The sequence below is a fragment of the Chelonia mydas genome, chromosome 25 (genome assembly GCF_015237465.2).
Source record: "Chelonia mydas isolate rCheMyd1 chromosome 25, rCheMyd1.pri.v2, whole genome shotgun sequence".
NCBI classification, from domain to species: Eukaryota; Metazoa; Chordata; order Testudines; family Cheloniidae; genus Chelonia; species Chelonia mydas.
The window spans coordinates 11,087,793-11,113,218 of record NC_057858.1 but is presented as its reverse complement, the minus strand read 5'-3'; the positions used below and the strand labels follow the sequence as shown (position 1 = coordinate 11,113,218).

Sequence of the window (25,426 nt, the reverse complement as noted above, 5' to 3'; positions counted from 1 at the left end):
CGGTAGAGCTGAAAGCCTTGTACAAAGATGGGTCAGTATCACTATCTCCGTTAGATGGGAAAAGGGAAGTGCAGGAGGTGAAGTGACTTGCCCAAGGCTATACAGCAAAGGCAGTGGCGTAGGGGGTGGGTTAAATTCTTGCCACAGGAATAAACCGAGTCGCCTCTGGAGCTTGGTGGATGCCGCCCCTGATTAGCCCACCAGGTGGTGTTACAAGGTGAGCTCCAGCCCTCAGCCCCACCCTGTCCCTATAGCTCTGGAGATGGCAGCAAGGGGCTGAGTGCAGCATTTGGACTCCTTGGTGGCTGGAATCCTCCCCTGCTTCTGGACAGCTGCAGTGCCTGCCGATAGGACTCTACACTGAGCACAGATGGGCTGGAGTGGCCTCAGGTCGCCCAGATCAAGACTCTCTGCCAGCTGGATCGTCCTGCCCTACAGTCCCCTTTGGGAGCTGACCCCTCTCACACACCCCCTCAGGCCTTTTGAATGAGAATCAGCTCCCTGCCAGCCCACAGTTCCAATCCAACAGTCAGGATTTCACTCGCTATTCAATTCTCTAAGGGTTCTGGGCAATTTCTATAGAACCCTCTTGGATTCCTCCCTAATTCGGTTTGACTGGGCCCGTCCTTAAGGAAATCCCCCCCAACAGCACCAGCTGAGGCCTTGAAGAGAAAAAAGGACGGGCACCAAATTGGAGAGACTAGTAGGGACCCCCAGCTGGATTGGGTCCCTATTGAGATCAGGGCTGGGGCCTGGGAAAGGAAGGGTGAAGAGGTGGCATGGAGGGGACTTTCAGGGAAACCTTCTGTGTAGCTTTCCTCTGTGAGGGAGGCAGCCCGATCAGCAATTAGAGCAATAAACGGTGAGCCAGGACTCCTGGGTTCTATTCCCAGCTCTGACACTGCAGTCCAGGGGCTAGAGAAGGGAACTGGGAGCCAGGACTCCTGGGTTAAATTCCACTGCTGACCTGCTGTGGGGCTCAGGTCACCTCACCTCTGTGGGCCTCCGTCCCTTCCCTACCTGTGTAAAATGAAGCCCTAATCCCATTGTTTGCAAAGCCCTTTGAGAGCCCCAGCTAAGTGTAGAGTCTTATCCCACCCTCCCTGGGTGCTCCTCACCCCCATACCGCACTCTGTGCCTGCTATAAAAGCCCGGGGCTCAGCCCCAGGGAAGGGATGAAGTTACCGTGCCCACATAAAGGGGGAAGGAGAGTGGCTTGAGTGACAGAGACCAGCAGATAGGCCCAGTTTGGTTCAGCCCAACCCAGCCTCCCGCTGTGCAAGGTGGATGGGAATTGCAGGATATTAACGGATGCTCCCAGCAAAGCAACCTAAAGCTTTATGGAGCTATGGCCAAGGAGGGACAGGACTAGCTCTTGCTTCCCTGGCAGTGGACTGGCCTGCAGAGTCCAAAAAGGGGAATCCCACCCATGCCAGCCCCCCTCAACCCCCCCCCAGCTGCAGGGATCCACTCTTCCAGAGGGCTCCTTCCCAGCACAGCTTCGTAGGAGTCAGCCAGGGAGGGTGGGATGGGGAGGAGGCTGGAGGGATTTGAGCATCAAGGCAGCAGGTTGGTGGTGCAACGACCAGCTGGAGGAGTTGGGGGTCCTTTTCCAAGCAGAGGGAGGCAGGGGCCAGGGGGAGAGGAGAAGCTGATGTAACTTGCAGCACGTTACAAGTCCCATCGGGCGTTAAGCACATACGTGCATTAGTGCTTCCCCGGATCAGGGCCCCAGTGACCACCCAATGGGGAGCCTAGGGAATTGTCCCAGGACAGTCGCCTGCAGATCTCCAGCGCAGTCTGCCGACCCCCTGTCTCCTTGACAGTGTTGTCAACCCCAGGCGTTCCAAAATCACGCCAGCCCCGCCTGCAAAACCATGAGAATAGCGGAAAAAACAACACCGTTTGGCAGGCTTTCTGAGCCTCCCTTCCACGCTCTTCTCCACAGCCAGTAGGGCAAGGTCCTGTGGGGGGGTGGGTTTGTAATTGGAAGTGGAAATTCTCACAGAGAAGCTGGGGGTTTAAGAGACCCTCCCCGTCCCCAAACATTGCAAGAGTTCATAGACATTACGACCCGAAAGACCCATCCTACGATCCGCTAGGCAGCCCTCCGGCAGAGCCATACCCAGTTATTTCTGAATCAAGCCCACGGCTTCGCTTTTTGCTCTACTGTATCTGTTGGAAAGGGATCTATCTGCTAGGCACTGCTGCCCAGCACGGTTTCCTTGTACTCACTGTCTGTAGCAACCTGTTGTCTCTGCCCTTATGCTGAGATTGGAAGTTCTTGGAGGCAGGGACCGGTGCTTTGTTCTGTCTTTGTACCGTATCTAGTGCATTGTACCTGGCATCCTAGTTCATGATGAGAGCTACTAGGTGCCACCATAATATACCTAATAATATACAGGGCCCAGCACAAAGGGGATGGGCTCCTAAGTGCTACCGTAATACACCTAATAACCCAGCGGCAACCCTGCTTCTTTTTACAAGAGGTTTCTCCGAATGCAGAGGGACCCTGTGGATAAAGACCGGGCAACACAAGAAAGAAATCAGATGAGGATTTTAAAAGTCAGATTTTTGTTTTTGTTTTTAATATTTCATCAACTTTACAGGGTTACAATTGTCTTAAATATTCTGAAGTTTAAATACAATCTGTATAATAATGTTATTATAAAATGTAAACTTTCAGTGTTTTTATTTTATTTTATTTAATAATCACAAAGTTTTAATACCTGAATGTCTGCAAAACTGAAATATTTCACCGCGGGATTCCCAGGACAGGCAGCCTGAGGCCCGCCGTTATCAGAGGTAGAATGTGGTTTTTATTCTTTTTTTTGTGGTTTTTTTTTTTTTTTTTTTTTTTACCTGAGTTAAGCTATGCATGCTGTGTAACTGCATCTGCAGCGGTGTTCATTCCTTTTGCCTTTCAAACCCCAGAGAAACTGGGTTTTTTCAATCGATATGCAAAAAGGAAAAAAAGCCGAATGTAATATGCTTCCCGCCCCCCCCCCCCAAAAAATCAAAAAACCCAACCAAAAAATTGGTGGGGGGGTGGTGGTGAGGAGAGGAATAAAACAGGGACTGTACAAATGCAAAATCTACTAAAAATCTAAACACCCCCCCCCCCCCCCCCCAGCACAAAAACCAGTGACAAAGAGTTCTCTGGGGGGCCATCCCGCAGGATTTCTCTTTGAAGGTAGTCAGGCAGGCCCGAAAACAGCACGTTCTACTCCTAGCGGCAAGCGCTCCATGGCATCCTCCTAGCCAGACCTTCAGAACTGAGCAGGTGGGCTCAGCAGAACTCTGGGCTAGTGGGGATTTGGGGGCCAGAGTTAAGGGGATGGGGGTGGGGAATGGCTCTTGGGCTGTCCAGTGTTTGGCATGCGGAGGTGCCCTGTGGCTTGTCTGCACCTCCAGCCCCTGCATCCATCCCCCCGGATGTGTGGCCTGCTCAGGGGCTGCTGGGTTAGCTGCTGGTAGAAGCCGTGGCAGCCCAGAGAGTTGCGTTCCCACCGGCGAGGTAGTGTGGGAGGCGAGCCCTTTCCACACACTAGCTGTCCCCGGTGTGGAACTTGAGGGTCCTCCTTGGGCACACACCCATGCAGCCCCGAGGCAGCAGGCCCACAAAGATGCATGCAGCCCCTTCTGAAGTCAAGTATCTCAGTCATGCTCGGGTCCAGGTTTCCTTGCAGCCACGGTGCAAGCAGCCACACGGGCTCCCGCAGCGAGAGCAGGGCAGACACAAGCTGGAAGCTATGCTAGCGAAGCTGCCTCTCCTACAGAGCCAGCACTGGGGAGAAACCCAGGTCACCCACCCGCCGTGGCGGGCAACTTTAAGGCAAGTTTCTCCTGGGTGAAAAATCAGGGCTAAGAAATCACACCTCACCCCCCACCCCCACCAAAACCCCCAAACAACTGGAACTTAAAATAAACGACACAGCAAGCAAATCCTGCCCTGCCCCTTCTCCCTCCCTCCCATACCCAGTACAATCAGATCCAGACAGCAGGTCTTTTTCCCCTGAGTTACAATCCTGCTCTTGCTCCGAGAGCCCAGATTGCATAAGAAACACGTTTTACCCCGAAGGTAGGTTGGTTGGTTTTGCTTTATACGCACATTCAAAACACACACGAGATATAGAATTTGATATAGAATTTCTCCCACCCCCAACCCACCCCACTTCCTAAGGCTCCTTATACAAGGCGAGCAAAGCATTCGTTCTGAGAGAGGATACGTTTCCAGGCCAGGCTGAGAACCAAGTATCAATGGCCTGACTGGCTAGGGCGTCTAGAGAACAGAGACACCACCTCACTGGTCCTATACCCAACGCGGGCTGAGAACAGCCACAGATCCCTCAGCGACAAAGTCAGATGTATGGTCTGTGCCCATGAGTCTTCTCTAGCTACGGCTTTTGGCACTGAGGAGGTGGGAGAGGGGAAAACCCTTTGTTTTATCTAGCTATCGAGAGAGGGATTCAGGATCTTTGATCTCGCCTGAGTTGCATACTGAATGAAGGCTGTGGGTGAGCAGGGTTGCTGGTAGCAGCATGCAGGGTCAATTCCACAGCAGGAGCGTAAAAAGCGAACTGCCCAGCTGAAACGGGAACTGAACGGAGTCTAGAAATCGGTCCCGTGTGTCAGGCTGCAGGGGCGGCTCTTGGTTTGCTGGAGGCGTCGGACGCCAGCAAACACACACAGTCCCTGATGCAGCCAAGCCCATCAAAGGGCTCTGGTGACTTGGGGAAGACCGAGGCGAGAGTCAGGAAGTGCTGGAAGGTTTTCGCAGGAGGGATGAAGCCCTGTGTTACAGTGCCAGCTAGCGGGGAGCAGCCAGCTCCTATCTCTGGGCTGAGCTCCGCTTTTCACTTTAGCTTTGCAGTTCACCTTTCAAAGCTGCCCAGGAATGAAAATGGAGCTCGGGGGGCAGCAGCCCAGGGCGGCTTCCAAAGCAAGGACGCAGCAAAAGGAAACAGAAGGCGTTTGGGGCTAGCAGGCAGGGAAGGAAAATGGCAATGAGGCAAAGGACCGTAACTTTCTGTGCGTCTGCACAGGACAAGAGGGGAGATGGGGAGCACTCAGAAACGTCTGTTAAAGTGTGTGTGTATATATATATATATATATATATATATATTCACAAGTGACACCAGGCTCCATCCAAAGCCCCCTGAAGTCAGTGGGAGCTGTGCCATTGACCTCAATGGATTTTGGAGCAGGCCCTTTAAGCTTGATGCTCTCCATCCCACAAGGTGTGTCAGAAGCTCCAGCCTCCCTGGGAGTTGAGGGTCCTTTGTGCTTTACAGGCACCCTGCACTTTCGCTCTCCCCTGCTGTGTCACAAAACTGGGCAGTGTCCCTGGTGCATGCTCGGGATTCTGGAGGCTGGCTGAGGAAGTCGAGCGAGCCCCCCCCCATAAAAACACCCCACTTTCTCCAGGGCAGGAGCTTGTATCGCCAGCAGCCTGCGGCTACAGCTGGTTCTCGCTCACCAAATCCCCTTGCTTCCATATTCTCCCTGCTTGAGCAGCGGCACAGAGAGATGGACGCTAGCTTGGATTCTCTGCAGGAGCTGTCCCCCAGGGCATTAGAAGAGGAGATCATGCCCACCTGGCTCTTGGTATAGAAGCCACCTGAGGTCTGACTCCTTGCTGTGCTGCCTAAGGAGGAACTGTCATGCCAGGAATCTGGCAGCAGTGCCATGGGGGGAGACAGGGCCAGGGAGAGAGATGCTAATTGTCACTGAGTGCATCTACAAGCAACTTAGCAGCAGGCTGAGCAAAGGCACATCAATCTGGCTCGCTCCGAGTCAATGGGAGAGTTGGCTTCCAAGGGTTTGATCCCGGGTGCTCCAGAAGGAGCTACCGCAGCATCCTGAACGTAGATATCGGTGAGAGGTTTTTAAAATACAAAGCAGCTGCCTGGTTCAAAAGAAAAGAAGCAACGGCCAGGCTGGATGGAACAGAGGGGAGCGGCTTGATGGGGATACCCGTTCCCTGGCCTCTAAGGTCAAAGGGGCAGTTGCGCAAAAAGTCTAAACAAGGGAGTGCATTTCTAGCCAGATTCTCTGGGAGGCCAAGATCCCTTCAGCCACCTGAGAAGCCCGGGCTCCTCCCAGAAAGGTACAACCTCCTCCCAGGATTTCAGCGGCCAGGGAAATAAAGGAGTAGCCAAATTAGGCCCTGCTGTTTACTGTGGGGTTCCTGGCATGGGTGCGACCAAGACGCAGTGAGGATGCACCATCTGTGCCCAGGATTGAAAAACAGGTCGACAGCTGAGCAATGAGGCCCCATGGCTGGGCAAGCAGGGGGGTAATGGAGCAGATCCAGGCCTGTTTAGTTGGGAACGGGGAACCGCCAGCATTCCCCTCTGGCTGGCTCAGTTGTGTCACCACTCCACTTCAGAACAGAGCTCGCAACTCACAAAGATGCTTTCCCACCACCCCGGAGCAGCCGCTTTTCTTCTGCAGCATGCACTGGAGACCATCGACAGCCGTGGCATAAGCAAATGCCAAGTCCACCGAAATCAACAGAGGCTGCATCCACTTATACCAGGGCTCAACATGACCCTGTGCGTCACGGGTATGTACCCTGCAAAGCTGATACATGCACAGCCATGGACACATTTCCCCAGGGAAAAGAGAGGAACCCACTCTCAAGTGTAAGGCTGGGAAAGAGGACAAATCTCCACTCCACTTCAGATGGTGCCCTCTCTCTCTCTCTGCATGACAAAGTTGATTAAGGCTTGGACCAGAAAGCTAGGGAGACAGTTTTTAACATATAACAGGATTAAGTGCAGCCTCTTTCTGCACCACGTTTAAGCAGCTTCAGGGGTCCTCCCTCCCTAGGTAGACAGGGTATAGTTAAAGCAGCATAACCCTGCTAGTGTGGATGCAGTTACACAGGTATAAAGGTGCTCTTGCTGTAGAAGGGAAATAACTTCTACTGGGATAAGTCACCTTTATATGGCTTTACTGTAGCCCACTAGGAACTGTACCGGTAGAACGATAGCGGTAAAAAGTCACACTCCTAACCGCCATAATGATATTGGTACAAACCGACCTGGCCTAGGGAACGTGTTACGGCTTCAACATTCCCAGCCCCACCCCGAGAGGAAGAATCACTGTATATGACAAAACCTAGGTGTCACAACCATCCTGCTGTTTCCAGGAGAGGGAGTTCCTGGCTAGATCCCGGCTAGATGAGAGGTGGGTCTGCTGGCACAAATAGCTGGGTTCAGTGACCATTGGTTTCAGGCAGCCACTCAGGGGAGCTTTAAGGGACCGTTTACAAAGGGACACAATCAGCTTGAGATCTTGTCCATTTCAATGAACTGGAGGGTTTTGCACCTGCTCTGCAGTCCCTCTGCCAATTTCCCTGCTTTCACCATCCCACTAAGATCCACCCTGAGGAAGGGAAAATGAGTAGCTAGGGGCTTGACCAAAGTCAGTGGAAACTGAAGTGGGCTTTGGCTCAGGCCCCGGAGAGGGGGGAAAACAGTGAAACTGACCACACATGAAGTGCTGTCAGATGCCCAAAGGAAAACAAACTAAAAATAACCCAGGGGGATTTTGTCTGGTCTCTAATCTCCTTCAGGGAGAATCAGATTAGCCGCAGCAATGCCAGACAGAACTTGTTCAGACAGAAATGCGGAGAGCCCATGGTGTCTCTTTAATATTCACGATGGGAGATTAAAAAAAAACCCAAAAAACAATCCCAGTGCACATTCTAAAAACATCACTGCAACAATATGCTTCATGGCAGGGCTCCCACCCTCGTCCGCCGAGCAGCACAGGGAGAACCAAAGGCCTGAGATGTAAAAATCTTGGGGCATGGGGCCATATTTTCAAATGCTCAGCGCCCGTCACCGGGGCTAGAACAGCACGAGAGCTCAGCTTCCACTGGGACACCTCCGATGTTTCATTTTCAAGTTAATCAACTTTAGTTTTCACAAAACGCTCACGACCCAACGTGCTGGATTCCTTTGCCAATCTGCCCACTTATTTCAGTGCCGCAAAAGAGCCCTTCTGAAAATACTAGTCCTTACATCTGCCTTTCACCAGCGACACCGTAGGAGACATCAGGAAACAGTCGTCCCCCCCCCCCCCCCCCCCCGTGTGCTACAGCCGACCCAGGCAGAAAATGGAGCGGGGGCAAGGTGCAGAGAGATGGGAAGCAGGAATCTCATTGGCTTTTATCTAGTACACCTAATTTTTCTGGTTATTTTCTTCACCTGTCCAAAAAGAAAGAAAGAAAGAAAGAAAGAAAGAAAGAAAGAAACCGACGAAGAACCAGTTTGCTGTTTCAGCCCTGAGCAGAGGACGAGGTGTGACAAGTATCTAGACTCTGGCGAAAGAAGCAGGGAGGGCGAGGGGGGGCATGTGTACAACCTGGATTCTACACTGTAGCATTGACTTTAGATCAGCTTCTCTGTGCTAGCTCCCTGCTCTGTGGGAAACCATCAGGCTGGTGGCTGCTGGCAATATGCGGGGTCAGGGAGCTGGAGGCAGTCAGAGCAGCTTGTGACTTGAAAAACAGGCTGGGGAGGTTGGGAGCCGGTTTATCAAATGGAAAAGCACAAAAATCAGCAGGGAAAGACGATGTTTAAAAAATCCAGAGTGCCCCACCCCCGCTGGCTGCAAGAGAGGCCAAGCTGGGAGGCTTTGGGTCTCCATTCCATTGCTTCGCCCTTTGCGCAGATGTTCACACCGGTGCAAAAGCACTTTCACTTCACGCCCACCCTCTGCGCTGGTGTACGCGACAGCAGCCGAGAATCAGAATCAGGCCCTTTATGGGCAGCGACTATTATGCAGGTAAGGGTGCTCTGGTGCCTTTATGATCCGTCACAGGACAGGGCAGAGGAAACACATGGCTACAGCAGGACACACGCTTAAGGCCCGATCCTGAGAAGTGCAGAGCATGCTCAGCACGCAGCTGCTTCGGTGGGAGTTAACGGCACTCAGCACCTTGCAGGAGACGACCCAGCTGGGGCTGTTTTAGGCTCCTCAACCCCTTGCTGGACAGATGAATTCTGCAGCAAGCCCTAGATTGTCTCTAAAATGGAGTTTCTCCTCTGGAATAACCCCACCCCTGCACTCATGTCAGGAGCACGGCACACAACACAGAGCTCATTAAATTATGCTCCCTGGACCTAATTACAGGGAGAGACTTGTACTGTAAGCCCCTGGGAACAGGGTTCCCTGGGAGGGGATATGAGGCGGGGGGGGGAGGGAAGCAGAGGAGTCATCAAGGTTAATTTCCTCCACCAAGAAATTAAAGAAACACACGTGAAAAATACAAAACAGACTGAGTGTAACAGGCCAGCCGGTCCCTGGTGATGACGCCAGGTAACTGCAGGGGGCTGCAAGCAGGACCCTCTCTCTCCCCCTCTCTGTGATGCAGCACCGGTTGAACCACAGATTCGGTTTAAGCCTGGGATTTTCAAAGAAGCCAAATGGAATTAGGTGCAAGTCAATGGGAGTTGGGAACCTAATTCCCTCACACGTAGGTCCAGATCAGAGGGAATAAAAGAGGCAAAGGGAGAGGGAGGAAAAGACCCAACTGCAGCTGGGCTTGATTGCTGGGGAACCCAGAACCAGGTCCTAGCGACAGGCCAGCTGTGGAGTTTGGATCTGAACCCCCACATTGTTCAGGGCGCTGGATCCAGGCTTTCAGTCCAGGCACCTCCGTGATTTGAATAAACTACAGCCAGGCTTCAGCTTTTCCCATATGCCCACAGCTTTCCCAAAAGCGACAGAGAAGGCCAGAGTCCTGCCCTCTCTCCCACTGACGGTGTACATGCAGGTGGTATGGACACCTGTACACTTTTCCCATATGCCCACAGCTTTCCCAAAAGCGACAGAGAAGGCCAGAGTCCTGCCCTCTCTCCCACAGACGGTGTACATGCAGGTGGTATGGACACCTACGGACACAGGTGTGCACCCACCCAGAGGGATGAGCTTCGAGATCAGGAGGAAGCCCCCGTTCACAACACCGACCGCGGCTCCCCTCGCCCTCTCCAGCACGCGGGATCCTTCGGCACCCTTGGAATAGCAATGGAACAGGTCCGCGTGGCCAACAAACCCAGCTCAGTGATTCCAGCCCCTTGCGCTGCCCTGTCAGGAGTCTGGCAGGTCTTGCCCAGGAGAAAGCATGGGAGATCAGTGGCTCTAATTTTCTGGCACACTCCCTCCCCGCAGACAAGTGGCTGCATGGCCCCTGCCCAGAGTTCAGCAGGCACTTGGGATGAGCTTTCTCCCTGCACTGTGTCTTGGCTCAAAAGCTGTTTCTCAGAGCCCGATTCTGAACAAACCGATTCCCGGCACCACACACTGCAACTCCCCGAGGTCCAGCCAGCGCCCATGTGCCGCCACGGATCCACTTCCCACTTCTACAAGCCAATGGGAACGGAAGTGCTGGCTCTCATCCATATCGGGGCGTGCACACATGATCACGGAGCTGAGGAGGCTGCTCTAATGGAAGTCCCAGTGATTCCTTTGCCCGGGGCCTCTGGCTTAGGACTCTCCTCTATGCTCTGACTATGTGGGAAGGCGGAGGGTGCTCTGGACTGGGGATGGGAAGAAGAACTCGGTAGTCTCGCGATGCAAAATCTCTCTGTTTTTTGCCTCCAAAGCCTACCAGCCTGAATCGTACCCTTTGCTGCCCCTCGGGTTACGCCCGAAGAATTCCTGCCAGCCAGGGCAAGTGTGTCATTGCCGGGGGCTACGAGTGTAAAGCAACGACACCCCCACAGGCACTGCCTTCCCCCCGCTGCGCTCAGCCCCCTCCACCCGGCTCTCAACCCGAAACCGTAAAGCGTTTGCTGCAGTCCCCTTAACGCCAGCGGGACGCTCTTTGCTGAAGCAGGACCCGAACGAAGCAGGCTGGCTGGGCGGACAGCTCCGCCTTATGCCCTTGGCTGCACGCTCTGGCCCTGATCCAAAGCACGGCTGTTCTGCACCTGCTTAACTGGGAGCAGGTGAGTAATCCCTTCGGCTTCACTGAGGCTACGCCTGAAGTCCCAGCAGGCGCGTAAGTGCTTGTCCGGATCAGATCAAGCCCCCAGAGGACCAGGGTCCAACAGCTAGCTATGGAGTGGAGCGGAGAGCCTGAAGGGGTGGCATCGAACCCCTTTACCTCTATTGCTGAAGGAAACGGATCCTAGAAACGCAGACTTTTCCCAGTGAGGCAGCTCTACAAAACCGTCTCCTAATAACTGCAGACCAACTACACACTTCAACCCTAAGAATCTCCAAATGGAGCTTGCTTGCCCCCCCCCCGCCCCGCCCCCCATTCCCCCCTGCATACAAACACCTGAGCTCATTCGCTGGGGTCACCCTGGCTCTCTCCCGAACCTTGGGCGTCACCAGCATTCGAAAGAAAGTAGCGCGGATCGAACTCGACCAAAGATCAACATCAGACGACCACAAGAAAAAGAGGTTACAAAGTTTTCCAAGTCCTGTTTCCCTGAACGAACACTAATATATATCTCATTTTTGTGAGTTAAGGTTTGATTTTTTTTTTTAGAGAATAAAATAGAAGCTATTTACAAAAAAAAAGATCCAACTAACCACCTCATAAAATGCCATATAGCTTGAGTGTAGTTCTTAAAATAATAATAAAAAAAGATTTAAAGGACTAAAAATTCCTCCCGCTTTTGCAAATTTTGTTTTCGGTTGAAAGGAAAGGAAAGGAAAGGAAAGGTGGGGAGGTTTCATTAAAAACACAAGCCCGTGGGTGTCGGTGCGACTGTGTGTCTGCCTGGAGGTATCCAAAAGAACACAACTTCACACAACAACATTAGAAAACAAACGCACAGTGCAAAGTGGGGTGTCCGTGAGGTAAAGAGTTCTGGGGGTGGGGAACGGTGCATCACCTCCAAAGCTACCGGGTAATGACTGGCTCAGAGTCCAGGCTGCTTTTAATGAAACCCCTGAATTAAAGCTTTTCTCCTTGCAAAACTTTCTCCAGTCCTCTCGGGAGGAGGGGGAAATGGGGCTTCCTCCCCCCACCCCCCAGGGAAGCCAGATGCAAGCTCGGGGTTTGGCGTCAGCTGTGATAGAAGCTCCACGTGTGGGTGGGTTTGGGTTTTTTTTTGTCTTTTGGTGAGATGAGGCGCTGCCGTTTGGGGTGGGGGGTTGGGGGGGGAGTTAAGGCGAAGAAGAGTTATTGGAGGTAGAGGTTGGAGGGGCGGACAAACCAGCCGGGGCAGCCTGGGAGACGCCGCTGCTGCCCCCCACACCGCTGCTGCTGCTCCGGCTGCTGCTGTTTCCTTTGCTGTAGGCGGAGGAAGGGAGCGAGGAGGACGAGGGGCCGGGGGTCTGTGCGAACAGCACACCTGGGGGAGAGACAAGAGGGAGAGGCTCGTGGGGGGCTGCTCCTAACTCCAGCGGGAACCGAGCTGTGAAGTGGGGAGAATGCTCCTTCCTTTCTCCAAGCCCCTGCTGGGACAGTGGCGCCCTGATACATAGGAACCGTCAGCCCGGATCAAAGCAGTGATCCATCCGGCCCAGCATCCGTCTCGGTCAACGGCCAGCGGCTTCAGAGGAAGGGGCAAGAAACGCTGCAAGAAGCAGCTAAGTTTCATCGGAGAGGAGTGATCTAGTGCTTAGGGCCCTGGCCTATGAGCCCACAGCTCTATTCCTAGCTAGTTACAGGCCTCTGTTTCCCCTCGCAACCACGTCTACCTAGACTGTAAGCTCTTCAGGGCAGGGACCAGCTCTCGCTAGGTGTCTAGGCACTACCACAGTGGTGCCGATTCGTGAAAATAACTTGCAAGCATCTTTGTCCCTAGAGGAAAGAGTTTGGAAGCACATTGACTAAGGACAGCGAGACGTGGAGAGGCAAGTCACTACCTCCCAAACGCCAGGACCGAAAGCCTGCAAAGGGAGAGGCGTATCCGGCACGGATCAATCCAGTGCACCCCCGGAAAGGCTGGGAAGGGACTGCAGAATAGGAACTGTGAGACCAGAGCCTGGGCTCTGATCAGACAGCCTGCTCTGGGTTTCTACAGCACCCAGCACGATGGGCCCCTTCAGCGCTACTGGGGTGACACGTTAACACGATCACCAGGGAGATCCAGCAGCCCCGTGTGTTGCTGTGTCAGACTCTTTGGGCCAGCAGGGGGTTGGGGAGTGGGTAAGCGAGAGGCAGAGACGGAGACCTGGCCGCGTTCCCCTTACCCGTATAGACGATGCCGTTGATCTCCACTGACATGCTGATGCTGTTCGTGCCGTTGTTGGACAGGCTCATGCCGGGGTCCTGACGGTTTTCTGCAGCAGGATAAATCAGATGATAAACAAACTGCTCAGTCAAAACAAGACCGTCCTGACCCGCCAGGCTCACAGAACCCTGCTGACGCCATCCCCAAATCCTTTCCTCTCGGCTATTAACAGGGATGGTAAAAATATCCCTCTCCATTTACAGATGGCGGATTTAGCGTCCAGATCTGCCTTTAAATGTTACTGTGTTCCTATCGGACAGGCAGCAGGGACACACGGAAACCAGCGGGTGGGAAAACGGACGCACAGAGCGAAAAGCGAGCCCTACGGACAAGGCTGGTCTAGGGGTCTGGTATCATCAGCAGGAGCAGAAGCAGAGGCCTCCAGCCCTGGGGAATCAAAGCTTTGGTTTTGGTCTTCAGATTTGCTAAAACTGGGCCCAGCACAGTGCCGGGAAATGCTTTTGGTACAGGGAGCAGGAAGAGGACTGAGAGGAGAGAGGAACCTGGTCAGACGCGACACGAAAGAGGCACTTGTTTTTAAACTCTGGCTAGCAAAAGAGCCCTTCCCCTGCTGGGAGACGGGGAAAGGCCTGGCTGAGCGGCCCAAGCATGGGACCGGGAGCTGGGTGCAGCTCTTGTAGCTCATGCAGTGGACGTGCAGCATTTAAGAATCAGAGGTCCCAGGTTCAATCCCCACTGCCGACGACCCGTGCATGGGGGTGGCCTTACTCCAGCAGGCTCGATGCCCCTAGCCTAACCTCTGGGGAAGATCCGCAGCCTCCCTTTTCTCTCCTTCAGCCCCAGCGCGACCCACCTGGCGAGCGGGTCCCTTGGCTGTTAATGCGGATGCTCATGGGTAGCTGCGCTGTCATGGCCAGGAGGTTCTGCTGGATGGCCCGTTGCATCAGCCTCTGCTGCTCATCTGTCACCAGAGCCATCTTCTTCTCCGGCGGCTCCCCGGACTCCAGCTTCTCTCTCAGCTGCTCCAGGGCCGCAGCCTGAGCGGCCACCGCTGCCTGGGCTGCGGCCGCCTGCACGGCCGCTGCCTGGGCCGCGACCACCGGGTGGCCAGCCAGGGACACAGGGAGTCGGCTGGGCATGGGGATGGGGATCGGCGAGTCCTCTTCTGCAACAGGGAGAGGGCACGGGAGTCCCGTGAGCTCGCGAGGGCTGGTCCAGGCCAGCCTCTTCACGTGCATCAGAAACAAGCTTTACGTGCACCCAGACTTCCCAGCCAGCTCCCTGCTGCAGTACGGGATGGCTCCTTTGTATGGCACTCTCCTTTCACAAGCGTTCTGCATTGATTCACACGGACATGGCAGTGAGGACTAGTGGTTAGCCCAGGGGGCTGGGAATCAAGGGACCTATGTCCCAGCTGCCTTCCTGTACGACCTGGATCGAGTTACTTCCCCACACTCTACCTCAGTTTCCCCAGTGGTAGACTAGGGATAATCCTGGCCTATTTTATGGTCGGTGAGCAGAGCAATCCCTATGGCTCCGTTAATGGTTATAAATTGCTCTGAGATTCTGACATTAAAGTGGCACCATGTAAAGGAGCCAGTGTAGTATCGTGGACTGAGCACAGGTCTGGGAGCCAGGACTCCTGGGTTCTATTCCCAGCTCTTGGAGGAGAGCAGGGTCTAGTAGTTAGAGCGCAGGGGTTGGGGGACTGGCAATCAGGACTTATGGGTTCTAATCCCTTGCTCTGCCATCATTTGCCCATGAGTGCCATAGGAATGTTATTAAGTCCCCTCTCCGGAGGGCTCTGAAACCATGGGGTGAAAAGCTCTAGCTAACGGAGCCAGACCCTGAGGCCTTTACTCCCTCCCTCCCCCGCACCCAGCTTCAGCCCGCTGCCCATGGCCCAGCCCGCTCATGCCAAGCAGGGCGCCAGCCAAGCCGTTACCTTTCTTTATCTTTTGCCCGGGGCCGATGGGGCCGCCGTTGGTGGCCGCCACCAGCCCCAAGCCAGGCACTTGCAGCTTGGGGGAGGAGAGCAGGCTGGGGGTGCCGCTGGGGGAGTAGGTGAAGAGGGAGCCCCCGAAGCCCTGCCGGCGGCCTTCTCGCCGGTTGCTGTCGATGGCGGCTTGCAGCTCGTTGGGGTTGCTGAGCCCCCGCTTCTCGCACTCGTAGGGGTACAGGTACTTCATGTATCTGCCAGAGGAAACACCCCGCTCAGCCCGCGGCACCAGGCACCCTCCCAGCCCGCCCACCGAGGAGGCAGCTCCCACAGGCCAGCAGCTAACACGGGCGCCTGTCAGTATCGATCCAGAGGCACCTTTTCCCCAGAGCCGTGCCGCCTCCACGCCCCGAGGATCTTGCCTTCAAGAGAAAGGGATTTCTGTAGCCCCAACCCCTCCCCAGCTGGGCACTGGAAACAGGAGGTTCGGAAACACTGATGCTCCATCCTGCACCAGCCAAACCAGGACTCCTTAAGAGGGGCTTGTCTAGATCAGCCTCTGGCTACAGACATCCCTTTCTCCATCCGGGGTGGGGAAGAGAGAACGGATCTCACAGGAAGCAGAGCAATCCCGGAAACGGGGAGGGAGCCCAGCATCCCACACGGTCAGCCCCACGATGGGCTGTGGCTGAGTGCCACCCCTTAAACACACAGTAGCTGTTCCCCCCACAGCCACCTCCAGCCCCTTGCTGTACTAAGGAACCGTGGCTGGGATCTCCCATCATTGTGGGAATCTGGCATCGAACACTAGGCCAGCTGGCTGGAAGGGCAGGGCGGTCTCCCACCCTCCCACTCCCCCGGATCCCACGACACTTACTGAGTGCGTAGCGTGAAGGCAGCGCTGGTGATGGAGGTGGGCAGGTTGAGCCCTTTGGTGATCTCCCGCCACAGCTTCTTGTTGATCACTTCCACCAGGCCCCCCTTCTCGGTCACCAGCATGTAGAGCATGTAAAGGTCCAGCACTTGCTTGGCCATGATGGGAATTCGGTTGACGGGGGTCCCTGTGGAGTGGGGAAGGTCAGTATGCTGGAGAGAGCTGGGCCAGGGGCAATGAAACGTAGGAGCAAGGTACAACTGGGACTCAGAAACCCTGCACTGCATCCCTAGCTCTCGGACAAGGCACATCCCTGCTTTGTGCCTCAGTTTCCCTCCCCCCCCTTTGCCTTTCTAGCTTTTCAGGGCAGGGACTGTCCCTAACAACATGTATGTATAGCAGCTAGAACAATGGGGCCATGATCTCAGCTGGGGCCTCCGGGATCCACTATAATGTGTGATTAACTTGAGGAAGGAAATATCTTGTCCTTCAGACAAGATGATCTTTATCCCAAGTATGCCTGGGACACGTTTTTGAAGAAAATCCTTTTCATAGCAGCATGGAAAGGTCCCCTAAATTCCACTGACCGTTTCATCTGCGCTTAGCACAGGAACAAAACCAGCTCCCTTTCCAGCATGCCTGGCTGATATCCAATTGTGGGTGGGGGAGGGTTTGCATATTTGCATGGTGCTATTTAAACATTTTTTTATTCACAGCCCTGCCCCTGCTCTGCTGGGCTGCGGCCGGTCATGCACACATTTGAAGGAGCCTTGCATATGGACTGGGCCGATATAGAGACCCCACTGCCTATTTGAAGGGCTAATTTTCTTGGACTTATCTGCTGCCCTGCCCTGGTCAGGGACAGCTCTTAGAAAGTGGTAGGGGGCAGGGAGGTACCACAGAAGCAATTAGGCAGTGGCTAGGAAAAGGATGTGATGGAGAGAGAAACCCAACCCTCCCCGCCCAGGATACTCTGGCCGTTTTCCACTGCTCTGTCTTTGCATTAGCGTCAGATGCACGTCACTCTCCCCAGATCCTCGCTCTAAGACGTCAGCAGCTCCTCTGCACATCCAGTGCAGGGAGAGGAGCTTAAGGACACCGGCTTGGTCATGTCCAGCAGGTGGCGCTAGCAACCAAAGCCCAGCAATGGGGCTTTTAAGAGGACGAGGGCATTACTCAGAGAGCGGAAGAGACAGACGCCACCATCCCAGAGCACGAGACACCAAACTGTTGTGCAACAGACAGGAAGGTCCCGTCTACTCTGCTGAGCTGGATTTAAAAACCCGCAAGGGATCACAGCTGACACCCCGCTCTCAGCCGGGCTGGAGGTGGCGAATGGGCCAATACCTTCAAATCTGCGGTCACACTCCAACGTGGAGACTTGGGGCTAACCGGGCTTGAGCCCCAAACTTTCCCGGAGAGTCTCACTCTCCTGAACAGGGCTACAGAGGGTCCCCCACCTTCCCAGCCCCCAGTGCCCTGAGAGGCCGAAAACTGCAGGAGAGTCAGTTTCATTCCTGATAAAGATCCCGGGATCGGGGTCAGTCCAAGGATACTTTAAGGATGTGTCTATTATAAAAACTGGATGCAGACCATTATAGGGAATAGATTACGATATCTGACTGTTCTCTTGTGCTCTCCCCACTCCAGCTTCATCCATTTCTTTCTTCTAAGTAGATTGTAAATTCTTTAGAGAGGGGCTGGCGCTTTGTGATGTGTTTGTACAGCGCCTAGCGCAATGCAGCCCTGAACTAGGACTGCAGCTTCTGGGTACTACGGTTATACTAATAATAAAGTGTCTGGTGAGCCTCACAACATAGAAGGGAGGGCCCTGCCATAGAGCTGACCGTCTAAGAAGGTCGTTTTTACATTTGGTCATTTTTCTTTCAAAAACAATGTTCAATGAAAAACAGCCCTAAAAAGTCTCGGGGGAGCCCCCTCCCTCCAGAAAATGTGAACAAGATTTTTCACCAAAATTTTCATTCGGTTTGGAATGTTCCAGGTTTCCACAATTTGTTTTTAGCTTTTGAAGCCAAACCTGTGTCGTTTTGTCAATGTGTCCCTTCCCCAGGCTTTCTCCTCTCCCATTTGTCACTGGAAAGCGGGAGGGGGGAAGAAAAGGGGGGAAGGAAGGGTTTGAAGTTTGCATTTTTTAGTGGAAAACTGAAACATTTCCATTGAGGGAAAAAAACTAACCTCCGCCCCCCCTAAAAAAGGAAAAGTTTTCTGTAAACCCCCTTGGCTCCCCAGTTTCCTACGATGCAGAGCAAAGAGAGTGTCTGATCCAAAGCCAATGGGAACCTTTCCAATGAATCCAGTGGACTTCAGATCAGGCCCGCGGGCTTTGCCTTCCGAGGGCTGAGAAAAGGCAGGTCGGCGCTAGGTTTCCCCCCACACCTGCCCTGGGAGATCCAGGCCAGCGGGACCCTGAGCGGTCACCACGCAGCAGGGGGTGTGTGTGCGCGTGTGACGAGATGGGCAAGGCGGTCTCAGCCATATGATATGAGAAATCAGGTAAGCAGTACAGGGGCTTCCCCTAGAGAGCGCAGTCCCCACTGTTCAGCCCACCCCAGCCCAATGCCTCCTTCTGACACCATGGAGGTGCAGTGAGCTCAATCTGGATCAGACTCACATGGTCGCAAGCCAGTTCTTACAGTGGGGTCTCTGCAGACCCCACATCATTAGTGTATCAGTGGCAGCTGGGGCCCTAGGGCTGGATGGGCCTCTTAGACCGACTTCCCCCCCTCGCCCCATAGGGCTACACAAAGGTGGGGGGGGGGGCTGAGTACCAACATTGCATGCAAGACAGTCTCTGCCCATCAAGCTTACAGTCCGCGATGGATAAACCACGTGGTTCCAACATTATGGGTTGAAGCTGCCCGAGCCCCTGTGCAGCCAGAGGTCCCTGCCCTCAGCAAAAGGCATGGGGGGGATGACTCTAGGACCCCATGCAAGGGATCCCCAACCTCTGCATGCCACTGAACCTAGCTCCCTGGCACCTGGCTGTATCCCGGCACATCGCAAGGGAGGGAAGGAGAATGGGGGCCTGATCCAAAGCCTGCGGAAGTCAGGGGGGGAAAAGCTGCCCGCGACATTACTGGGGTTTGGATCACGTCCTTGGGATGTGGCTAACCTGGGCCAACCAGCGACGCCCGATCCCAAGGAGGTGGCACTGTTACCCCGAGGCTGCAGCAGCAGCTGAGTGGGAGCGCGGCTGCGGCTTTATGGTGCACGGGCACCAGGGGAAGGATCCCGCCCCAGCCCAGCCCTCTGTGTCTCCATGCACTAAGGCCAGCTCCTCACAGCTTGGCATGATGGGTAGAATCCAGCCCAGCGCAAGCAGGGCTGGGCCTTCGTGCGCCAAAGGGCATCCTGGCACTAGACGCTGGTCTTACGTCGTCCAGTCGGGCCGGCAGCCGAGCCAGCTGTGCTAGAGACAGAACGTCTGCGGTGGCTGGTCCCGGACTGTGGCACAAGCTGCCCCAGGAACAACGGCCCATCCCAAACCTCCCCACCTTCCACTCCAAGCGCCAGGCGTGTTATCCGTGACCAGCCATGGCGACCATCGACACAGAGCAACGCGTGTATTAAAAAAAAACCCCCAAAACGACCAACTCCACTGCCCACGCGTCACAGCCACTATGGGAGGGGTGTCAGTTGCACGCCCGCCTGGAAGGCGCTCAGACATTAGGGTGAGGAGCCCGGTCTAAGAATCCAACTTCAGGTGGTCCCTGGATTGAACCAGCCAATTCTGAAGGGGCACGCTACCAACACAGGGGCAGGCCCCCATCGGAAGCTGGAAAAAAACGATCCACTGAGCAACTGTGAACAGATATTTATCAAAGAATAAAAACCACCACCACAATGACAGCCAAACAACACACACACACACTCTCTTTCTCTCTCGGTTTGTGGATAAATTTCCCCACCCATAGAACAATCGTCGGCAATAAGTCACGTGACCAGCTTTAATGCTGCACTTAGCAAACACCTAGTTCCAGCCAGTATCATTCTGAACCTCCCATCTTAGTGCAGAGCTGGGGCCGAGAGTGGAAGGGGGGGGACGGGAGGGGGGGAACACGGACACAGGATGTTTATACAAAGAGACAGAGGGACCACATATATTCAGGGAGGGGGCTGGGCTATAATACATCCATTCATCAATAGCTGCCTGAAGAATCATGCCAATGATTCAATCAGACAAGCCGGGGTGGGGGGGTGGGGGTCTTGACCTCTGGTTTATTGTAGAGGGGAAGGGTGCAAAGGGTGGGGGAGGGAGGGAGGTGGCAAAGTCTGAAGTTGGGGGAAGGCAATGAGGATGTCTCCTCTCCCGCCTCTTCCGTTATTGATTTATTGCCTTTTTAAAACCAGGAAACAAAATCCCCACCCTGTGGTGATGCTGCTAATTTATGGCCGCTACCCGGAAGAAGGGAAACAGGCCGGGGGGGGGGGGGGGGGTGTTGTTGTTAAACCACAGCTACTGAAATGGTGCCGATCACGGTTGAGCCCTTGTTCAGCTGTAGCCGTTGTCAGCAACAGAGATTATTTATACGGCGGTAGCACCGCGAGGCCGTAAGAGATCGGGGTCCCATCACTGACCAAGCGCAGAGCATGGGGCAGTCCCTGCCCCAAAGAGCTTGCAGTCTAGACAGACAAGATCGAACAGGCTCATCCTCCTCATTTTCCAGACGGGGAAGGAAGATTACGTGACTTGCTCAAGGTCACACAGGGAGACTCTGGCAGAGCTGGAAATGAAGTCTGGATCTCCTGAGACCTAGCTCAGTGTTTTAACCTTACGGGTCAGATTTTCAAAAGAACATGCCTTGTTCGTTTAAAAATCTGGTCACTTATTCTGGCCCCTAGCCAGGAGCCGAGGGCTTCCGGGGTGTGTTTACCCGGCCAAAACAGACCCGCGACAGCAAGTCTCAGAGCCTGGGTGAACTGACTTGGACACGCGGGGCTAAAAATAGCAGCGTAGATGTTCAGGGTGCGGCTGGAGCTCAGGCTCTGAAACCTGATGACTGGGGAGGGTCTCAGAGGACCCCAGGCTGTTCTGAACCTTCATGAACAGCAGCCAGCCTGCAGCCCAAGTCCCTAGCTCCCGTGGTCCCACCCTCACGCCCGCCATAGCCCTGCCCCTACTTGGGCGAGGCAGCAGGTCTCAGCGCAAGGCTGAATGGGAAGTTCCCACCTCTTGGTTCAGGCTGTCTGCAGACTCAGGCAGACATCCCTGGGTCAGATACACTCAGGTCCCGTTTTCAACTCTTAAGATTGCTAGCAATGTTAAGGCTGGCTGGCTGGTGCTCACATGGCTCAGGGTCGAACTGATCCCCATACGTGGGGCCAGGAAGGAATTTTCCCCAGGTCAAACTGGCAATGACCTTGAAGATTTTCCACCTTCCTCTGCAGCAGGGGGGTGCTGGGTCACTTGCCAGAATTATCGGGGTACATCTCACTTAACTGCTTCCCTGCCATTACAGGGGCCTCGGGCACCGTGAACATCCTATCCTCTGCCTGTAGCACCTCACAGTCTAGTCTCCTGGGGGCTGTAATATTTTGTCCTAATTCCCATTGCTGGGTCTGTGGGCAGGTGCTGGCGGCCAGTGCTACACAAGAGGTCAGACTAGATGATCTGGTGGGCGCCTTGAAGGCTGAGATTTTGGACCTCATCACGTGCTTCCGGGAGCCCGGGCCCTAGGCAAGGGCCTGTGGTCCCTACACTTGAATCCGGCCCTGTCCATTCGCTGCTCACGCCCGCCACAGGGACTGCACCAGAGCAGAAAGAGTTCACCTAAGCAGTCACAGACCGACAAGGAAAAGGGGCTCGGCCTGAAATGTCTGCCTCATCGTCTCACCGCAGTCCTGAGCCCCCCTGCCCTCGCTTTGATCCCCGGGCGGATAACCCGGAAGAGGCCCCTGCCACTGGAGTTGACGGTCAACACCTGTTTGCTGGGAGCAGCTTACGGTGGCTGTCTGCCATTGATCAGCCCCAGCCATGCTTGTCCTACACGTTGCATGAAGCACAATTGTTATTTGCTGACCATGCACAAGCAATGCTGTGTTGAGACTCCACGAGGCTAAACGTATTTCCTGGGGACCTGGGTGTGATTTCTGAGCAGGGCAAGGCCAAGCGTGGGCAGACCCAAGCGGGTCAAACACAAAGGTCTCGCGTTGAGTCTCTATCTCGTCATTCACAGCTGCAGCCTTGCTAGGCAATTCCAAGAGGCGTGAATTTACTCTGCAGGCTCAGTGCTCATGCTCAGACCAGCCACCTGCCCTCCAGGATAACCCCTGCCACATAAACTCAGCCTGCCCACTGGCTGTTCATCACCTCGCATTGTTCTCCACTATATTCTGCCGACACATCTGCACCGTCTGCTTTCAGTATCCTCCTCACGGCGGTTTTGGCAGGCAGCGCGGTTGAGTGGTGAGGGCACGGGGCTGGGAGTCAGGACTGCTGAGTTCTGTTCCTGGCTTGGCTGAGGCCTGTGGGTGACCCTCTGGAAAGTCACAGCCACTCTGTGCCTCCGTTTTCCCCCCGGCCCCTCTGGAAAACGGCAACAGCGATGCTATTTCAGGAGCTTTGACAGTCACCAATGAAGAGCGTTACATCAAGTATTAATTACTATAGGATGAAATCAGACCCTGTCCTCCTAACTGACTCTTGGTCAGACGGACAAGTCCTGTTGTTTAGAGGCCTCCTATGCTCCCAAAAAACTTTCCCTCGGACCCGGATGCTCAAGGCTGCATCCTCGTTCTCTGTGGGAAATTAGCTTCCGAGAACAGCTTTCCAAGGTTCCTGCTCACAGTAACAATATCCTCCACGAATTCCAGCCACTCGGCTCCAGAGGGGACCTTTCCTGCCTTGGAAGCATGTTGATTTCAGCCCCGCGTTCACCGGGGCTCCTCCCTTCCCTCCCCTAGTCGAGGAGAGCCCACACCTTGCCGACCGCATTGTTTGTGTAAGCGCCAGGGGCTGGGAGAGGACCCAGAGGATGGAATGAGTAAACTCGGGAAAGCGCCTGGCCGATTCTTTCCCCCTCCCCGTTTCCTAGAGGCTGCCTGCTTGACAAAAGGCCCCACGCAAGCAGCAGCACCATCTGCTTTCCTTGGGAACCTGAGCCCTCCACCGAGGCAAACAGCCACCCCCTCGGCCACTGTAAACACAGCTGCAGACTCGTTTTTGCATCTCTGAATTGGCTGGCTGGAAATCTCCTCCCTGACCCATTGCTGCTTGTGAGATGGGGACCGGGTTCTCCCACCCAACGTGCCTCGGTCCTGCAACCATCCCTCGGCTTCTCGCACCCAACGTGCCTCGGTCCTGCAACCATCCCTCGGCTTCTCGCACCCAACGTGCTTCGGTCCTGCAACCATCCCTCGGCTTCTCGCACCCAACGTGCTTCGGTCCTGCAACCATCCCTCGGCTTCTCCCACCCAACGTGCCTCGGTCCTGCAACCATCCCTCGGCTTCTCGCACCCAACGTGCCTCGGTCCTGCAACCATCCCTCGGCTTCTCGCACCCAACGTGCCTCGGTCCTGCAACCATCGCTCGGCTTCTCGCACCCAACGTGCCTCGGTCCTGCAACCATCGCTCGGCTTCTCGCACCCAACGTGCCTCGGTCCTGCAACCATCCCTCTCAAGGGGGAAGGTTTGAAACCAGCTGGGATCAACATTCCCTCACCCCCGCATTACCCGAGCGCCTACGAGTCCCAGTCTGCTGTACAAAGACAGAAAAAGAGGACAGCCCCTGACCCCAAAACCTTACAAGCTTGAGTTCTACTTCAGGCCCCCATGAGCTGGTCTATTGTTTTCCTCCCCCACTTGCCCTAGCTTATCCCCGCAAGATATTATCCCAAACCCAGGGGCACTTGTGAGTTCCTGGCTATCCTTACACTGCATGCTACAGTGACACCCAGGGTAGAATTCAGATCCTCCTGCTCCAGTGGCACAGGCTGGGCTAAAGGAGACTCTCTGTAACCTGCGGGCAGCTTGGGGCCTAAGACACACACACTAACAGTTCAGATTCCATCCAGCAGAGGCCAGCGGCGCATACTAACGTGAGTTACTTCAGTGCAAGTCACCAGCCCCTCAGCACGGAGTCACACGCACCGACGGGGACGTTCTCATGATGTGTCTCGGAGCTGGTACACACAGGCCTCTCCTTATGTGCCACAAGACATCCTGCTCTGCTTTCCCATCCCACACAGGATGGGCCGGTGCACTGTTTTTCACGGTGAAGCCTCCCCTTGATCCCCCTCCCCTTCCCCGTACGATCCCTGCTGATCCTCTCTCCTGCACCAGCAGCAGTTCCATGTTGACACAAACGTCTTGGAAGGCCCTCACTACCCCAAACCCAGAAATATTGGCTTGAGGGCCTGAGGAAAACTAGATTTTCTTCCCACAAGGCTGCACCCTAAAGCTCTGCTCTGTGTTCTGGCTTGGATGCGTGGGGAAGTTACCCTAGGGCCAGTTTCGCCCCCCCAGGCTTGTTCTGCAGCGTAGATGGGGCTCAAGGGGGTTTATGCTCATGTACGGTCGCTGCTTGTTTTGGTGTAGGATAGAAGCAACCCCACCGGTTTCTATGGGGGCCAGATCCTCAGCTGGTATATACTGGTCAGGTCAGCAGAACGAAGCTAATTTATACGGGCTGAGGATCTTGTCCTGACAGCTTAAGTGAGTCTTCAGTGACGCAGATGCCTTGCGGTAGCCTCACTGCGTGGGCATGTCTTTCGCCCCTGTGCAGAGATCTACTCTGCTGAAGCAGCGCCAAATTTGGACCACATTTAGGGTTTGGCAAAAACTAAAACTGCTGGGGTTGTGGTGCTGTGAAGCTTTACGGTCTGCAGAAAGGTTCCCACGATTATTTTTTCCCCCCAAAATGAAAGGCCAGCGGAAGCAGGGTTAACAAGCCAACCGCTGCAGGGCCGGGCTCCCGCAAAAGGAGCCAGGAGAAGAAAGCCACTCAAACCTGATAAGCAAAGTGAAACTGGCATGTCTATTTCCACTGTCCACGTGAAGAAATGCAGGAAGTGAACAAACCAACCAGCATAAACAGAGAAAATGAGCTAGAATGGCTCAAACTCTGTCAGATTTAATCATCCAAGGTGTTTTTGTATCAAAGAAAGGAATTAAATATATATATATATATATATATATATTCTTAACTTGACAGTGCCCTTTAATGTCACAGGCCTAGATATTGCAAAAGTGACGAGCAGTTTGGGGTGCCTGACTTGAGACACCTTCAATGGACCGGATTTTCAGAGAGTGGCCAGTTTAGCACTTCTGAAAAAGGAGGCATGAAAAAATCTCTAGTCACTTTTGAGAATAATCGGCCCGGATTTTTCATCCACTCCACAGCGTTTGCCACTGAGTCGCTTTGCTGTGTTGACTCAGTCCATTGCTATTGGTCAGTGTGAAGGCACCAGCTACCTGCTTGCAAG

At 54.4% G+C, this 25,426-nt stretch overlaps 1 protein-coding gene across 3 annotated transcripts in view; it reads right to left on the bottom strand.

Annotated features, from left to right (window-relative positions):
* Nucleotides 1–2,566: 2,566 nt before the first annotated feature.
* ARID3A (AT-rich interaction domain 3A) overlaps nt 2,567–25,426 on the bottom strand; it is a 100,995-nt gene continuing 78,135 nt past the window's right edge. For 2 of the 3 annotated variants that reach the window (XM_027834150.3, XM_043535827.1), the window contains exons 5-9: nt 15,986–16,169; nt 15,115–15,362; nt 14,023–14,334; nt 13,168–13,257; nt 2,567–12,323 (exon numbers count right to left, since the gene is read on the bottom strand). In XM_027834150.3, coding sequence (XP_027689951.2) covers nt 12,136–12,323; nt 13,168–13,257; nt 14,023–14,334; nt 15,115–15,362; nt 15,986–16,169 — 1,022 coding nt within the window. In that variant the 3' untranslated portion in view covers nt 2,567–12,135. The remainder of the gene's footprint in view (nt 12,324–13,167; nt 13,258–14,022; nt 14,335–15,114; nt 15,363–15,985; nt 16,170–25,426) is intronic. The other variant, XR_006287438.1, reaches the window with a different exon arrangement.